Below are 16,110 nucleotides of genomic sequence, written 5' to 3'. Positions count from 1 at the left end.
TGAGCGCAGACAGGAGGGAGCTGTGTCTGCCAAGCCTAATGGCAGGTCAGAGTTCACAGAGTCACTCGCCCGCGCGCACACACACACACACACACACATATACTTTAGCACAAATGTATCACTGTGGAGAAACCAAAGCTCAGCACACACAGGGTTCTTTCTCCAGCCTTGTTATCAACAAACATAAGCATCACATACACAAAGATGCAAATGGAGCAAAGACAAAGAAACACGATAGAAAGTCACGAAAGTGGCACAAGTCCACAAATACACGCAACTCTCCTGTGGCGTATTTAGTGCAAAGAAAAACACACATGGTAATTTTAGCCCTCTGCTGTGGGTTGGGCCTTTATTTTAAGCCAAGACCCAAATTTAACAGGTATTCTGTTTGATGACCAACAAGGTAAACATGTGGATGAACACACCAGGCAAAACCTCAACCTGAGTTTACCCATTACACACACACACAAACACCTCCAACACTTACGTTAGGTGTCATGCTCTGGAACAAGCACTGTGGTTTTTATTGTTCCACTTATTCATTCCCACTTCCTCTTAGAGGTATCGGGTGGATTTATGACGGAGGGGAATGTCCGAGAACAAGAGAGTGGCGATTTCCCTCCAATGTGCCAACTTGGCTCGGTCCAACCATGAGGACAGCCAGCTGGTCACACAGCCACACGCATCATTGACAGGACCACTGTCCCACTCAATCTCTCTCTCTCACACACACACACACACACACACACACACACACACACACACACACACACACTCAAAGACATATAAAACAAAAAGGCTCCACACCAAGAACAACCAACTAGTCACACATCACCGAAATGCTTATTAAATGGAAAGTGTCTCCTTCTTATTCACACACACACACACTATGAGGACATACAGTAAAACTGCAAATAAATGTGTGCAGTTTCACAGTTTTAGCTGTGCATTTGTCTCATGGTCTGTCATTACTTCCAGACTTCCATGACGGACCACGACAGGGGGAACAGGCTGGACGTTTCTTTAATTATAAACAGACTCTTGGGCTCTAAGTGTTTGTGCTTGTGTTTGTTTGTATATAGTGTGTCTAACTTTGAGTCTCAGAGTAGTAGCTATGATACGGGCCTGATGGTAAAAGGAAAAAAAAAAAAAATCATGGCAGTAAAGAACATCAAAGTCATCATCAAGTCAAAACAAGAACAAACAGTACAGCAATAAAACTGCACACACGAGCATGTGTGCTTTCCTTGCACAACTCATAAGGGATTCCTGTGTGATGTCATACTGCGGGGGCAAAAAAAAAAAAGGGGGTATAAATATTTAAGGAAAAAGGACGGAGACATTTATTATGATTTTTTACTGATTTATGTGTTTGTCCCAGCTGAAAAGAATCTAGATGTTTTACAGCAGAGCCACAAACCGGTGTCCAAAAGTCACTCTCCTCCACTCTGAGAAGCAAAGCAAAATGAAAATTCTGACAGGGAATAAAGTGAAAGAGGCATTGACTATTGTGAAAACATGGGGCTTGCTGACAGGCTTACTGAGCGAGGAACAACGGACGATAAAATGTGACTGACTGATTGACTAACTGAGGCACTGAATAATCCATGACATAATGATGTGAGTTAAAAAAAAAAAACAGCTCTCATTTCCTTTGTTCGTTTTGTAAAACCCAGACGCTTGTCCTTAGCCCATAAACATCAGCCCGTAAAGATAAGAAGCTGATACTGAGGCATCTTAGAGCATCCTTCAAAGATCAAACCTTGTGGTGGTCTGCGTGTGCGTGTGTGTGTGTGTGTGTGTGTGTGTGTGTGTGTGTATTTTTGTGTCTGTTACCTAGGTATGGTATACAAGAGACCATGCTCTGGCTGCTTATGAAGTCTCTCAGACGTTTGTAGTTATCTTCTTTGGACATCAGGAAGTCGAGCCGATCAAACGTCGCCTTGTCCTTCCGACTCAGTAACTATAAATATGTGAGGTAAAGAAGGAAAGAAAAAGTAGTGAGCAAAGAGAAAAAAACAATTAATTTACCTTTATTCAGCTACACTTACTAAAGAGTGAAGTCTGAAGTGCTATAACAACAGTAACAGCAAAAAGACTGAGAAGACCGAGAATCATAAACCAAGAGTGTGCAAGATTTGCATGCTGCACGACAATCAGGAGGTGGATTATACAGTGTTCTCTGTAATTGCTGGTTGTTTGTTAATTAGCTGTCTTGCAACAAACTGTTGTCCAGCTTCAGTTTTTTTTTCAATTTTGAACCTTCTGTCTTCAACTTCTGGAATTTTCAGTCACCTTTCAACAAAACCAGAGAAAAACCCAGAAATTTAAAAAGTTTAATTTGCTGTAGTCGATCCTTTTACTATTCAGTGCTGCTAGGATAATTGTTTTTTTTTTTATTTGTCATATACCAGGCAACATTCTGCTATGATTAGCAGTGAATGAAATGCAGCTATCTTTAACAGAATAAAAACCATTAGCAAGAACAAATTACATGTCCATGTCAAAACATTTTACGACTGTTGGTAAGCCTCCAACCCCCTCTAGCTAGTTTATTATCTCTAACTTACTTAGCGAGAACACCGCCAGTGCCAGAGCACAAAAGTATGCAGCTTTCCAGTTAGAAACAGACTGTTTGGATGCTTGTGTGTTTCTGTCTGTCTGTTTTTGAGAACTACAGATATTAAGTCTGCTACTGTAAGACGCCTGCACTGCAGAACAGTTCACTTGCGGGCCAATGCGATGCAGCAGACATGAAGCATCAGACCTCAGTCCAGCTGAACCGATGACATAACAAGGGCTGTGAAGATGGCACAAAGTCCCTTTGATATCAGCTGAGATCAAAAGTGCGTGTGTGCGTGCTGTTCTGTCTTCTGAAAGGCAGGTGTTCTATGTCCTGGCCAGCAACCGCATTCACTGACTGGCTAGAAGAATTTCCTGTGGTTTTGTGGACCCAAATATAAGAAATTTCCATTACATCAGAGCATCATTATGTCATTATGTAAGCTCAACATCTTCACTCAGAAACTGAAACAGATTGGCTGTCCCTCTCACATGTTCGTAAAATGGACACCGATACGTAATTTCCTGTATAAAAAAAAAGTCTACAATTGAATAATGTGTTCAAAATGTCCCCACCATCTGTACGGAGGTGGTGGGGATTTCATTTGGGGATGGACTGGCAAAGCTAAGAAATAATAAGAGTAGGACTAAAAACTATGAAATTGGGTGAATTTAAGGTTTTCTGAAATAGTCTGCTTACTTATTTTATTTTCCTGCCATTCGCCGTTCATCTTGTCATGTCACTTGTGTGTTGGTTTGTATTAGCCTCTATTTATGTGTCCAATGTTTTGGTACAGATCTTTGTGACGTTGCCAATTGTCGACAGCACTCGACTGAGAAACTTGGCTTGCCTTCAAAGTAGAGTAAAATTACTCACCGCCCATGTTTTGGTGAGTCTGAAGATGGGAGCGCTTTGTAATGCTGATACCACAGCCATGACCGCATGGAGGTTGTTCATGTCACACAGTTTCTATGATAAGGAAAAGTACACAGTGCTCTAAGTTGAGTTCACAATGCAAACATTTGTGAGGATAAAACATTAATGTCATGTTGTGCATAGCTGTGTGTACCTTGGCAGTGCGGATGTAGAGACTCAGAACCTCGGCTCTGATCTTCAACGTCTGCGCATGGAGGATCTCTCGAACCACCCAGAAACTCGTCTAGATTAAAAAATAAAAAGATGAAAAAAACACACACACACACACACACAAACGGAGATTACAGCATGAAGCAACACTCACAAACTCATCAAAAACAGAACCGGCGCTGCTGTGCCAGGGTGATACTGCAAAACTGGTGACACAGAAAAACTTGCATGTGTTACATTCTTCAAAGTGCAATGAGGATTTCAGGTATGTTGCAAGAAAGACAGGGAATTCTGCCTCGTTAAACTTCCAGATCAGTGTCCAGAGCCAAGGCCTGCAGACAGTCAGGACTACTCTGGGCTGAATTGAGAATCTAGTGGAGCAAGGAGAGCACAGGGCAGGCTGCTAACGGGAACACTCCATCAGAGTCGATTAGAAAATTAGGTCTTGAGGAAAACAAGACGTTCTGAGGAAAATCCAACTGATTCCAACTGATTATACAACAGATACACATCATAACTCCTAATATGTCAACCAAGAAATAAGTGTGTGCATACGTGTGTGTGTTCAGAGTACTTGGCCAGACCAAGAATGATGTCGGAAATCTGTCTCTTTAGGGAGAATGTTGGCAAGGCAGAGTCCTGATTACACATACACACTCACACTCACACACACACACACACACACACACACAGACAAGTCAGTGAATCAATCAGTGTTTAGGCTCTTGGGACCAAGGGAATGGAAAGAGGAAAAGGAGAAGAGTGAGGGAAGAGAAGAGGTAATGGGAGGGGAAGTTAGTTTCTACGCCACAGGGCTCGGAGGGCTTTCAAAGCCCACAGCTGTCTGCACATTGTGTTCTTGATAAGACTGTCTCAGGCACGCTGACCATCTCCACTTTTTCTTCTAACTTAAGACATGTCACTCAGTTTCTAAAATTGCTCATTCTTCTCTCCTGTTAGGCTGTAGTGTGTGTTTGATAGACTGACTTTGCCTGTGTAGTCAGCATTCCACCGCTAGAGCCACAGACCACTAGGTGTGCTCTTTGTATGTGTCGATAAATTAAGTGTGTCTGCTTCTCCGTGCTTTTCTACAAATTCTAACCTACATCTGGCTTTGCCTACTTTTTCCTGGAAAACAGCCCCAAGACTTGTTTTTGTTTCAAGGGAAGAGGTGAGGAGCTGAGGAGTGAGGAGATAAATTCGTTCAGCTCGCTCATCTTCTCTTACAAACTCATGATACATACATCAAACAGCATTCAATCTATGCAGGTAATGTATCTCCAAAAAAAAACCAGAACCATATGTGTTCAGTTTTCATGATTTCATCTGTGAAGAAGATGAATATGAGCAAAAAAGGGCACACAGATGCTGACTTCCATTGGCTCTACTTTAATGTGCGGATTTCGTCGTGAGACAGTGACCTCATGTGAAGACGCAACTCCCACGCCCAAGTTAAGAAGGTGGAAGGTCAATTTGACAACATTTCAATTTTTTCTTTATACAGTAGACCAGAGTTTCCAAAGACTGTAAAATGCAATTCCAATCCGGGATCAAAACATGCTGCAGTTTCACATTAAGTTTCCTCTGTGGTATAACTTTATATATGAGGTCTATGTCTCTCAAATATCACTATACTGATGGGAATCATAACAGAGCATTGGTCCCCGTCTGACTTGGCCTCCAGAATAGTACTGCGATGAGATCACTCAAGTTTGACGGCAGCGCTCCACATAGGTGTGTACACAAGTGTGGATGTGCGTCTGAAAAGGGGGTTAGGGGGGGGAAACAGGGGCTGTGCAGACACAGTCCCGTCGTTAGAGATCTCACATTATGTCCTGAAGTAAAGATCATGTCATCGGGACTGCGTTTATGAGCGTATTAAGGCCTCCAGATGGGACTGTAAGCGCTTCAATCAATAAATCAGTCAATCATTTATTAATGACCACATGACCAAGGTCGGTGGAATTTGCTTTCGGTACAGCATTAAGAGTAAAAGCGCAATTCAACAGTGTCAATAACATCAAACGTAGACAGATATCAGCATCACATTAGACACATGACGAACACAAGAGATGACAGATTACCGTAAAACAGAAATCACAGATGATATTTACAAGACACAAAGGTTTTAAGTGAAGGTACATCTGTCCGGGTTAGTGAGAAGTGTTCAGAGTCCTTATTGCAGCGGGGAAAACACTGTTTTTAAAAAGGGATGATTTGGTGGGCAGGGACCTGTAGCGCCTTCCAGAGGGCAGCAGCTGTAAGAGCAGGGTGAGAGGGATCAGAGATGATTTTTTTTTTTGTTCTTTTGGTTGTGCGTTTGTGATATTGTGATTCAGCTGATGGGAGGGAGGTACCAATAATCTTGGATGATTTATTGACTATGTGCTGCAGTTTTTTGTGTGTGTGACTGTCCGTGCTGCTGTACTAAATTGTTATGGATGAGGCGAGTGTGCTCATAATGATGGTTATGTAAAACTGAAGGAGGAGGTTTTGCTTTACTTTGAATTATTTGAGCTGTCTTAGGAAAAACAGTATTCCCTGGGTTTTTTTGGTAATGTGGTCTGTACTGATGTTCCATTTGAGTGTGTTGCTCATCTGTGTGCCATGAAATTTGAATGAGTCAGTGATAATTATGGGTTTTCCAGAGATGTGTATGGGGGTTTTTTGGGCAAGGCGCTGTGCCTGAAGTCCATAATGACTTCTTGTGTTTTAGATGTGTAGAGCTGGAGGTTGTTATCAAGGCACCAAGTGACTGCTCGGGCTACCTGCTCACGGTATCGGTCTTCGATGTTGTCGGTTATGAGTCCAATTATGGTTGTGGCGTCTACATATTTAAGAATGGAGACTGAGCTGTGGTGGGATGTGAAGTGGTTTGTGTAGAGAGAGAAGAGCCCGGGTGAGAGGACGCAACCCTAGGGGGCCTGTGCTGAGGGTCAGAGGTCGAGATGAAAGGCTATTCATCTTAACCCTCTGTTGCCTTCTCCACAGGAAGCTCCGGATCCAGTGACATATGCAGGTGTCATATTCATGTCCAGCAGTTTATTGAAGAGATCGACCAATTGTGTTGAAGGCTGAGCTAAAGTCGATTATTAGGATGCTCTAAGTGTTGTAGTGTATGGTAGAGGGCTAGGTTAACAGCATCCTCAACAAACCGGTTGGCTCCATAAGCAAACTGGTAAGTATCCATCAGAGGGGTGGTGTAGGATTTCAAATAGGAGCTTCATGACCACAGATGTCAGAGGAATTGGTCAGAAGTCATTGAGGCAGGAGATGTGGGCACAAGGATTTAGTCCTGGAAACACTGTGGTACTGTAAACTGGCAGAGGGAGGTGTTGAAAATGATAGTAAACATTGGGACCAGTTGAGCTTCACAGTGTTTGAGTACAGCTGGGCTCATCCTGTCCGGGCCTGCTGCTTTCCACTTGTTTGTTTTCCTGAACGTGGCTCTCACCACCTCCTCCTGAACGTAGAATGGAGGGGGTTGGAGGGGGCATGGAGGTTCAATAATCATAAATTAACGGAACCAGGCAGATCCAGTCACAAGCTGATAGCTGTGGATCAACCCATTTAGTGGCCTGAGGGGGACCTAGATGGAGCTGAAAATCTGGCCAATGATGGATCTACAGCTGACTGACTGCGTGATCTAATGCATGAGATGCTAACATCTGTTTAATGGTTGAGAGAGTTACGACTGGGCAATACAGCCAAAAAATCAATCTAGATTTTTTTCGAGCTTGTGGTTGATTCACGACTTTAAAATTCATTTTTGTTTGCCTGCTAAATGCAGCCTTGAAACATCATATTTTTTTAACAGACAGTTGAACAAGAATAATAAAGGCCCTGCATCACCTGCAAAGCTATTATCATTACGCACAAAATACAGGTTATCCCAAACAGCTATTGACTGTCAGTACCAGCTGCTTCAACTAAGTAGCTCATGGGCATCCAGTTTAATAATCAGTTTCAGCGTAGACAGAGCAGACAGGTCTGCTCATTAATTGATCCGCTGCGGTTTGTGTTTCTAGACAAAACATCAGCCTGATAGCTGCAGACAGCTGCTGATAGTCAACTCCCAGCACTTTGACTCTCGTAACCAGAGATGATACCTCGTCAACAAGCACAAACTGAGAGCACAGATCAGTGTGCAGTTATTTTTAGTCTGTCCCCCTTGCGGATGCGACCGTTAAATACATTACAGGATAGCCAGAGACAGCTAGCCAACTGGAGTCATGGCAGTCTTGTAAACTGCAGCAGGTGTGCATGTAGTGTAACTAATCACGTCAAAGTTTACAGGACTGACGCGTCTTAAAACTGCTGACGTAGCCGTCCACATTTCTTTTTTGACTAAAAATAACCTTTGTGTATATTGTAACAATTCAGTTTTACGATTTAGACATTTCACACATCGTGCAAAAACTAAAATTTTATCGAGATATCGCTCAGCCCTAGAGAGTTTACAGAACTAACAGTCCTGTGTTCAGAATGATCCAGAAGCCACTGGACCATCAATGATCAGTAAGATGGTGATTGTGCTCCTCTACGCATTTACAATTGCACTCTAAACATTTAGCTGATTGACAGTCCGCTTCCACCCACACCTGCCAATATTTATTTTCCACAATTTATGGAATAAAAAGTTTATAATTTGTCGTTTCTGTCTGGCTTTTTCAGTTGCAATTGCATCAGTGTAATGTCTTGTTTAGGTCTTCGTGGTGAGAATATAGTCATCACCGCAAATTCCTCATTGTTGCCTCCGTGTTTGATTGTAAGATTACTGAACAAAAACATTTAGTGTGTTACTACTTTAAGCAATATGCTGATTTGTCTCCGCACAAAACCCAACAAGACAGATTACTGTGCATCAATCAACTGTCTCTGAATTATTCTCTCCTCGCTGCCTGTTAAACAGACTAGCCAGTTCTCTTCTGCTCCACTGGCTCTCACGACATGGAGGAAAAGGAATATGGCTGCAGTTCATGCTAAGGAGCTTTCTGGGACTCTCTGCCCTCCCAATCCAAGTCCCAATCCAACTCCCATTATCCAAAAAGCTCATTTTCCTTGGCTCCCAGCTGCTGAATGTGAGCAGCTAACATCTTGAATCACCGTTTGGGATCGCTATACATGGAGAAGTTTCCACAGCAACACATTCTTGTTAGATCATCACATTTTATACTGGAGGGCAGTAAAGTGGGTCTTAAAGGAGCCTGGTAAAAACACTGGAAGGGGATTAAAAGGCATGGCTTCCCTTTACATCATTACCCACCACTTCCTGTTGATGATTTAACAGGGCACTGAGGGAGCATGCCATACACACTCCTGCATACATTTGGAAATGTTCAGACACGTGCTTCATCAGCATGCAAAAGCATATTAAATGACTTAATGAATTACAGAGCCAAGGACCAGCTAAGGAAAAAATGCTGTTCACCTAGGGACTATTAATGAAGTATATGACTGGTAGGGAGGAGCCGTGGAGATTATTAGGAGCTGCTGTGACAACCAGGATTTCAAAGTCAGCCATGTCTAGGAGAGCTACAGTGATGATTTAGTGGACATAATGGAAATAAGAACTGTAACCTCTTAGGGCTGCTCGATTATGGCAAAAATCATAATCACGATTATTTTGGTCAAAACTGAGTTCACGATTATTTAACACGATTACTCACTGACTTTGGAAACATCATGCATGCACCCGGGTTTCTAATCAGCTTTTTACAAGTAAGCATGTGCACAATAACAGACTGCAGTCAGAGAAAGCACAGCGCCAAGCGGCTGGATGAAAAGAGATCATTACACAGAGCGAAGTGTCCTCGTATCTAAAATAATAGCATCCAAAGTCTGACTGAAACTGAAACAAAGTAGCCTGTAGACGTCTAAATAAGTTAGTTTCCGCCGCTGAACATTTGCCTGTGTGTTAAATTCAGACACATTCGGGCTGTGAGGAAGAGCTCTGCTCTGTCTGTCCTCCATTGTGCTGTCTGGCTGCTAAGATACACGATGCTCTGGATTTATAACACAAGACAAAACAAGAGCAATGATTGCAAAATGGAATGCAGCACTAAAATCAATTTATCTCAATTATCTTGTTTTCATAACCATTGGAAGCCAAGTCGTAATTGAAAATAAAATTCGATTAATCACCCAGCCCTATAACCTCCTCATACCTAGGTGGCTCATAAATCCTTAACACTGCAAGAGGGACTGTTTTCTTTGTCCTTGCTCTCTTTTTGGGGGTGTACTTGAGGTAGCACTGAATGAGACATAAGTGCACGCTGTGTATGTATCTCACCTGGTTGAACCTGCGAGTGAAGGCCACAACATTTGGAGCAGAGCTGTGCTTCTCCTTCTTGTTCCAGCCACAGCTTGACAGCTCCTGAAAACACAGAATCAGAGAAATTGACATTATGCACAGAGCCAGAGTACTGTTTGTATTCCCCAGCATGTTATTGAGTGAACTCAACAGTCTATTCAGACTCCAGGATTTTGGAGGGGGTTTTTTTTGTGATTGTTGCGATCAAAAATGCTTGATTTTGCAGCAGCTTTTCTCAAAAACTGTCTGATGTGTCTTGTTGGTTGCTTTGATTAGACGCAGGGAAGTGCAACGCTTGGTAACCTAATTCTCATGACAAGACCACATTTCCTATAAATCCTGTCATTTCCTGTTCTGCCGTTTTTTCAACTGGCATGGGGTTTGTTTTGATAATGAGAGGAGAGGTTGAAGAGCCTTGCCAACTGTAAATGAGGAGTTACATTTGCTGATAAAGCAAGTTTTGTTTGGAAACGCTTTCTTTGTGCTGTAATGCCTTCAGCAGAACTCCTGTGAATCCAACCTGGTTGCACACAAAACGCAATACAAAACAGAGCATATTGACGGACTAGTTGCAAATGTCTTTCATTCTCATCACAATGTATGAAGCTGGGTACTCATCACTGACTGAAACTATTCCAATGTCAAATGATCACCAAGTTATGGATTGATTTGTGCAGTTTTTGGAACCATAACAAAGCTTCAAGAATTATATCTCAAAACTTTAAATCTGTAATAAGTGATTTTTCAGCCACCTGGGGGCAGCAGAAACAAATAGTGAATACGACACTGACATATCATCACCTTTTAAGTTGATACAGTGAACTATCATTCATTTGGAGTCGTCTTTCTGTCCATCTGTTGAATGTAAGTCCAATGTTCACTCTCTTTTAGCTCTATTTCTCGTCTCCATTAACCCCTGAGAAGAACATCAGGCTCTTTAGCTGCTAAATGCTCCATTATGTTCACCAGTAGTTGCTAACTGTATCTGTTTGCCATGTGGTACTGAGCAGGAAGAGTGAATGAACAGTGAGAGTGAGCCAAAACATACGCTGCAATAATCCTCTATAGATTCATCACTACAAGCAATGCCTCTCACATTACACATTGTCATTTCATACATTGTGATTATAAACATAGATTATAGCCACTTTAGAGATCATGATTAAAAGAAATTCATATCGGTTGATCTACCAATAGGCGTTTCTCCCAGGGGACATTTTGAGTTGCCAAAGCAGGAAAAGCGCCGGTGTAACTAATAACATTACTCATAGCTCAGATCCAATTAGCGATACCCTGGAACACCCACACTGAAATGTAATGCAGCAAGGCAAAAATCTCCGCTGTGAGGAAGGTCTTCTGTGCATGAAGACACACATGTACTCCAAAAGCACAGGGGTGATGTGATGCGTATTTCATCCAACTGCAAAGGATGGTCATGGTGGCGGCTATAATTAAGTATAAAAAGGTTGCAATGCCACAGTAAAAGATAAGAAGACAAAGACCATAAGCAAAAGTAAACAATGCAGATTTTAAAACAAAGAAAAGGCTTTGCAAATGCAAAGAAAATGCATTTATTGACATTTGTTAGAGCAGTACTTATAATCTATAAAGTGTCAAATATTATCACAAATGATTTACATTGATACAAAATGGAGAAGAGCAGGAAATCCTCACATTCAATAGGTTAATCAGAAAATCGTTGCTATTGAAATGGTCTTGATTAATTTTCCAAAGATCTTTTAATCAATGAATCCCCTCTGCTAATACTAGTCTTACAAAGAAGCAGCAGCTGTGAAAGCAGCAGCACTGATAGTAATTTCAGTACATTTTTTAGAAGAAAGGCGGTGATTTTGGATCTTGAACAGAGAGAATTCCAACAACACACAAACAGCAATTTCTTTTGAGTACCAGGCTGCACTCAGTTTGGCCTCAGCTGCTGTCCTCAGTGATGAGGTAAAGATGGAGACCACACAGACACTGCATGGGGAACCCAGACCCTCCTTTTAGCCCCAACAGGCTGTCCGGAGGCCAGGGACACTGACGTAACAGTAGGAAAAATGTTGTGCAAGCTCTCCTCCTAATCCCTGCCAACCCAGCCGACTTGGACTACAATATGAACAGCTGAATCAGACTGCGGCTCCCCCACACAATACCCCCCGTGAGACTGACTGTCTGGAAGCAACAACCTCTACCAACTGTTCACAACTCCCTGACCTGGACCGCATCAGGACAGTTCCTTGCACAGAGAAGTTATGCTTATTCAAGGGTGAGTTTCTGTGTGTGTGCAAACTTCTTAGAGGCAGCCAGCGGGGGTAAAGAAGCAACGTATAAAATACAGATGTTAAAAGCAGACATTCATGCGTGGGTGAGTTGATGCCTCCGGGTCTATGTTGCCTGAGTCTGGATGAGGATACAAGGAGAGGAAAAGGAGGACAGCAGAGGGAAGATGAAGACTATAAAAAGACAACAACGTGGAAGACCCCGCAGCATCCTCTCACAAGGTTTACTGGCCTGTGTGGAGCCTCCTTTGACTTTCGGCCAGTTGTCCCCATCACAGGACAGGCAGGATGTGGCTGAATCAGAGAGCAGGAGACTCTAGCCTGTCTCACCCATCGTTTATTTAACATCCTGCCTTTTTAAATAAGCGCTTTCCGTCTTCCTGACACCATGTCAATCATTCTCCTTCCCAGCTTCCACACTATTGTTAATGATTCCCAAACAGAGACGTTCCATAGTTAGTGGGAGGTGGGTGTGTTTGTGTGTCTCACAGCTCGGACCACCACCTGACCACCCAGGTAGGCGGTACACCCGAGAAGAGACACACAGGCGGTCCTATGTCTCTCTCGCTCACCAACGCCGCAATATTTCAACAACTTACACTGCATCCTTCAACCCTGGACCACCTGGGGCTGTCTTCTCAGGTGAAAGAATCTAATTTAACCATCCATCTAACTAAGCTTTAAGTGGAGACTTGAAGTCATTTAAGCACTATTGTTCTTCAGTTGTGTAATAACCAAGGCCGGTTGTCTCATGTGTATTTAAGCAGCAGGGAACTGATCCACAGCCTCTCCAGGAACTATCAGATTTTTATTGCTTTTATTATTCTTGTGCCTTTATATTCTCACTTCACGCTGAGGTATTACAAACAGCAGGCAGCATTTTAAAATCTGACAACAGCCGAGTCTTTGGAGAAAGGCTTTGACGAGGCAGCTCTGGTAGAAAGAGCGCTTTCAAATGCTGCAGTAAAAGAGTGCAGTAAAAAGCCTGCTCCGCCAAACCACAGACAGCCGGTCATTTTCACATGCTGGTCTGGACAAGCAGCATTTTCATCAAAGAAAGAGTCTCATGGGTCTGCTAGAAGCTGGCTTCTGACTTCTGTTGGGTATGTATAGTTAAAATGAGGCCTGTCAAGAAAAAAAAACTGACGTCAAGTCTGCTTGAACATTTAATTGACCTACAAGCTGTAATCATCAACTAATAACTATTGAAGGAGTAAAATGGCGCCCCACCCAAAGTCTTACCTCAAACTTAAAGAGGACCTATTATGTTCATTTCCAGCTTTAATTTTTTTTTTGGACTCCACTAGAGTAGCTTTGCATGATTCACAGTTCAAAAAACTCCTTATTTATCTTATACTGATCCTTTATGCAGCCCCTCAGTACAGCCTTTGTCTCTTTACAGTCTGTTTTAGCTCTTGTCTCTTTAAGGCCCCCCTCCTGATGAGCACACTCTGTTCTGATGTCTGAAAATAAGGAAAAGCATAATAGGCCCCCTTTAAGGACACCAAATGTTCACCTAAACCATATGTTTGTTTATGTGACTTTGGTTGACTTCAGTTGCAAAACAATTAAGTACAGCTTTGTTGTTTTCTACATCTCATTTACTAACTCTAACCCAAGTGTAGGTTCTGCTCTGCTTTACAAAGACATTATAAGGAGTATTAAATAAACAGAGGTACAGGCTGAATAAGATAACCAGCTGCAGCTAAGCCACAAATTGCAATGACCTCATGTGAGATACCACAATCATTCCTTTTGTTTTTGTCTACATTGTAAACGGAAAACTAAAGTGTTGGGGTCCCGGGTAACATTAAAAAGAGGCCAAGACAGGAAGGACTGATAAAGATGACAAACAGGATGGAAAAAGAAGGAAGATGAGGAGGAGAGGACATGAGACCAAACAACAAAGTTTGTTGCAAGACAGAGGACACTGTAAAGATAGATTTACTGAGGATGACAGGAAGGAGTGCAATGAAATGGAAAATCTGCACAGTTGGGTCTGTTGTTGATCTGTGCTTCAGCTTGAGTGAGACAGAGGAACCCTAAACTGATTGCTGACTGACTGCCAGGTTATGCCAAATTTATAGTGCCACTGGTCTACAGAAAAAAGTTTACTATGACGAAAAACGAAGACCATAAAATACATTGTTTTCTCAGCCAGAAAGTTCTTAACTATAGACTCTGGCAGGGACCTGCAGTATGAACAAGCCAGCAGCAACAACGGAAAGAATTACTTTTCCAGGACTTTTAGTACATGTGATTCTTATACAGGCCATCTGTCATGGCTAGTAAAACACACTAAGCATGTTGTTATATGAAAATTTCATAGTGCACTTTGCTAAAGATGGTTCAGTCTATGATATTATCTTAAAAGGGGACAGAACATGCACATTTCCAGGTCTATATTTTTAATATGGGGCTGTTCTGGAGTATCTTTGCATGATTTATAGTACAGAATTGAAGTAGTACGATTTCACTTCTTTTTTTCCGTTCTTTACTAGAAATGGAAACTTCTTAAATACATCCATACATATTCAAGCATAAATCCGATCTGATATATATGCGAGTGGACAGCACAAACCACCCATGGAACAACCTCAGTAACAGCCTTAGCAAAAAAGGCTACTGAACGGATGGTCGTTTGAGGGCATTCGCAAACAATCTCACGCCATCACAAGGACGAAGTAGAGGAAACATTTCAAACGACGCAATCAGGGTTTTGGAACTTTGACCATGTTTAACATAAATATCTGACATCATAACAGTATATAAATGACAGACAATCATAAAAAGCCTAATTCATCCCCTTTAATAATTATTATGTTAAAAAAAAACATTCAAAGATGATTAAAACACACTTTAATTACAAAAAAAACTACATCAAAACACATTTAATGTGTTTTGATGTAGTTTTCAGCTTCCACTTCTTTTAGACAGATTCTGAGAGTATTCCATTGGCACACGTTTGAAACTTTGAACCAAATCCTCTTCGACAAAGGAAAACATGTCATTGTGGTTTTTCTGTCTCTGCTGCCAAAACATTATTTTCTCCACCTTTCACCACGATAAATGTGTTTTACCATTATGCTGACAGATTGTAGTGTAGGAAGTGTTCCCTCTTGTGTTTGTTATGTAGCAATTACTGTCCGATCCTTACACCACAAACACAACTCTGCAAGACTACAAGGCCCTACGAAGTATTGCATACAACATCTCTTATGTCTTAGTTATGACTATATGAAAAGGCACTAAATGACTAAGTGCTTTTTCTCTCACAATCAATGCTGGAAAACATTAAGCCTGCAGAAGAGACAGGTCTGAGTGTGTGAAACATTACCTGCCTCCAAATACAAGTCATCATCGTCTCCATGACTCACATGAGACCTTCAATCTGTTCAGAGGATTTCTACAGTGGAAGCGCAGACGTGAGGAACTGACATACTTTTCAGCGGTACGTAAAATGCAATCTGATAGCTATTCCCTGAGAGCTGCAGCACAACTTGCCAGCCAAAGCCACTAAATAACTTACTTGGCTGTTGTCAACCGCCGCCCCCCCCCCCCCCATCTATATCCTTCAAACTTTCTTTTCCTCCTAGCCTCTACTTCACAAACTTTGATAAACATCCAGCTGTAGATCATCAGCGGTATGTCTGATTATGAAATTAAAATGGCCTACTGGGACAGAACAACAGAAAGAGATGAAGAAAGGAAAAGTCTTCCACTGTTCCCATTACACACAACTTTATTCTTTCCATTCCTCTTGTCAGCTGGTCTAGCCATACAATAGTGAGAAGCGATCCAATCTAAGTCGGGCTTGATGAACAGGAGAAACCCACGCTCACAACATATTAGTAATCACTGCCTCGTAA

At 42.0% G+C, this 16,110-nt stretch overlaps 1 protein-coding gene across 9 annotated transcripts in view; it reads right to left on the bottom strand.

Annotated features, from left to right (window-relative positions):
- The window catches only part of ralgps2 (Ral GEF with PH domain and SH3 binding motif 2), an 82,150-nt gene that overhangs the window by 36,826 nt on the left and 29,214 nt on the right, over positions 1-16,110 (bottom strand). For all 9 annotated transcript variants that reach the window (XM_067597441.1, XM_067597444.1, XM_067597438.1 and 6 more), the window contains 4 exons: positions 9,942-10,025; positions 3,633-3,722; positions 3,440-3,532; positions 1,837-1,963 (listed from right to left, as the gene is read on the bottom strand). In XM_067597441.1, coding sequence (XP_067453542.1) covers positions 1,837-1,963; positions 3,440-3,532; positions 3,633-3,722; positions 9,942-10,025 — 394 coding nt within the window. The remainder of the gene's footprint in view (positions 1-1,836; positions 1,964-3,439; positions 3,533-3,632; positions 3,723-9,941; positions 10,026-16,110) is intronic.

The sequence above is a fragment of the Thunnus thynnus genome, chromosome 8 (genome assembly GCF_963924715.1).
Source record: "Thunnus thynnus chromosome 8, fThuThy2.1, whole genome shotgun sequence".
NCBI lineage: Eukaryota > Metazoa > Chordata > Actinopteri > Scombriformes > Scombridae > Thunnus > Thunnus thynnus.
The sequence above is the reverse complement of the archived record's forward strand: the minus strand, read 5'-3'. Positions and strand labels throughout refer to the sequence as shown.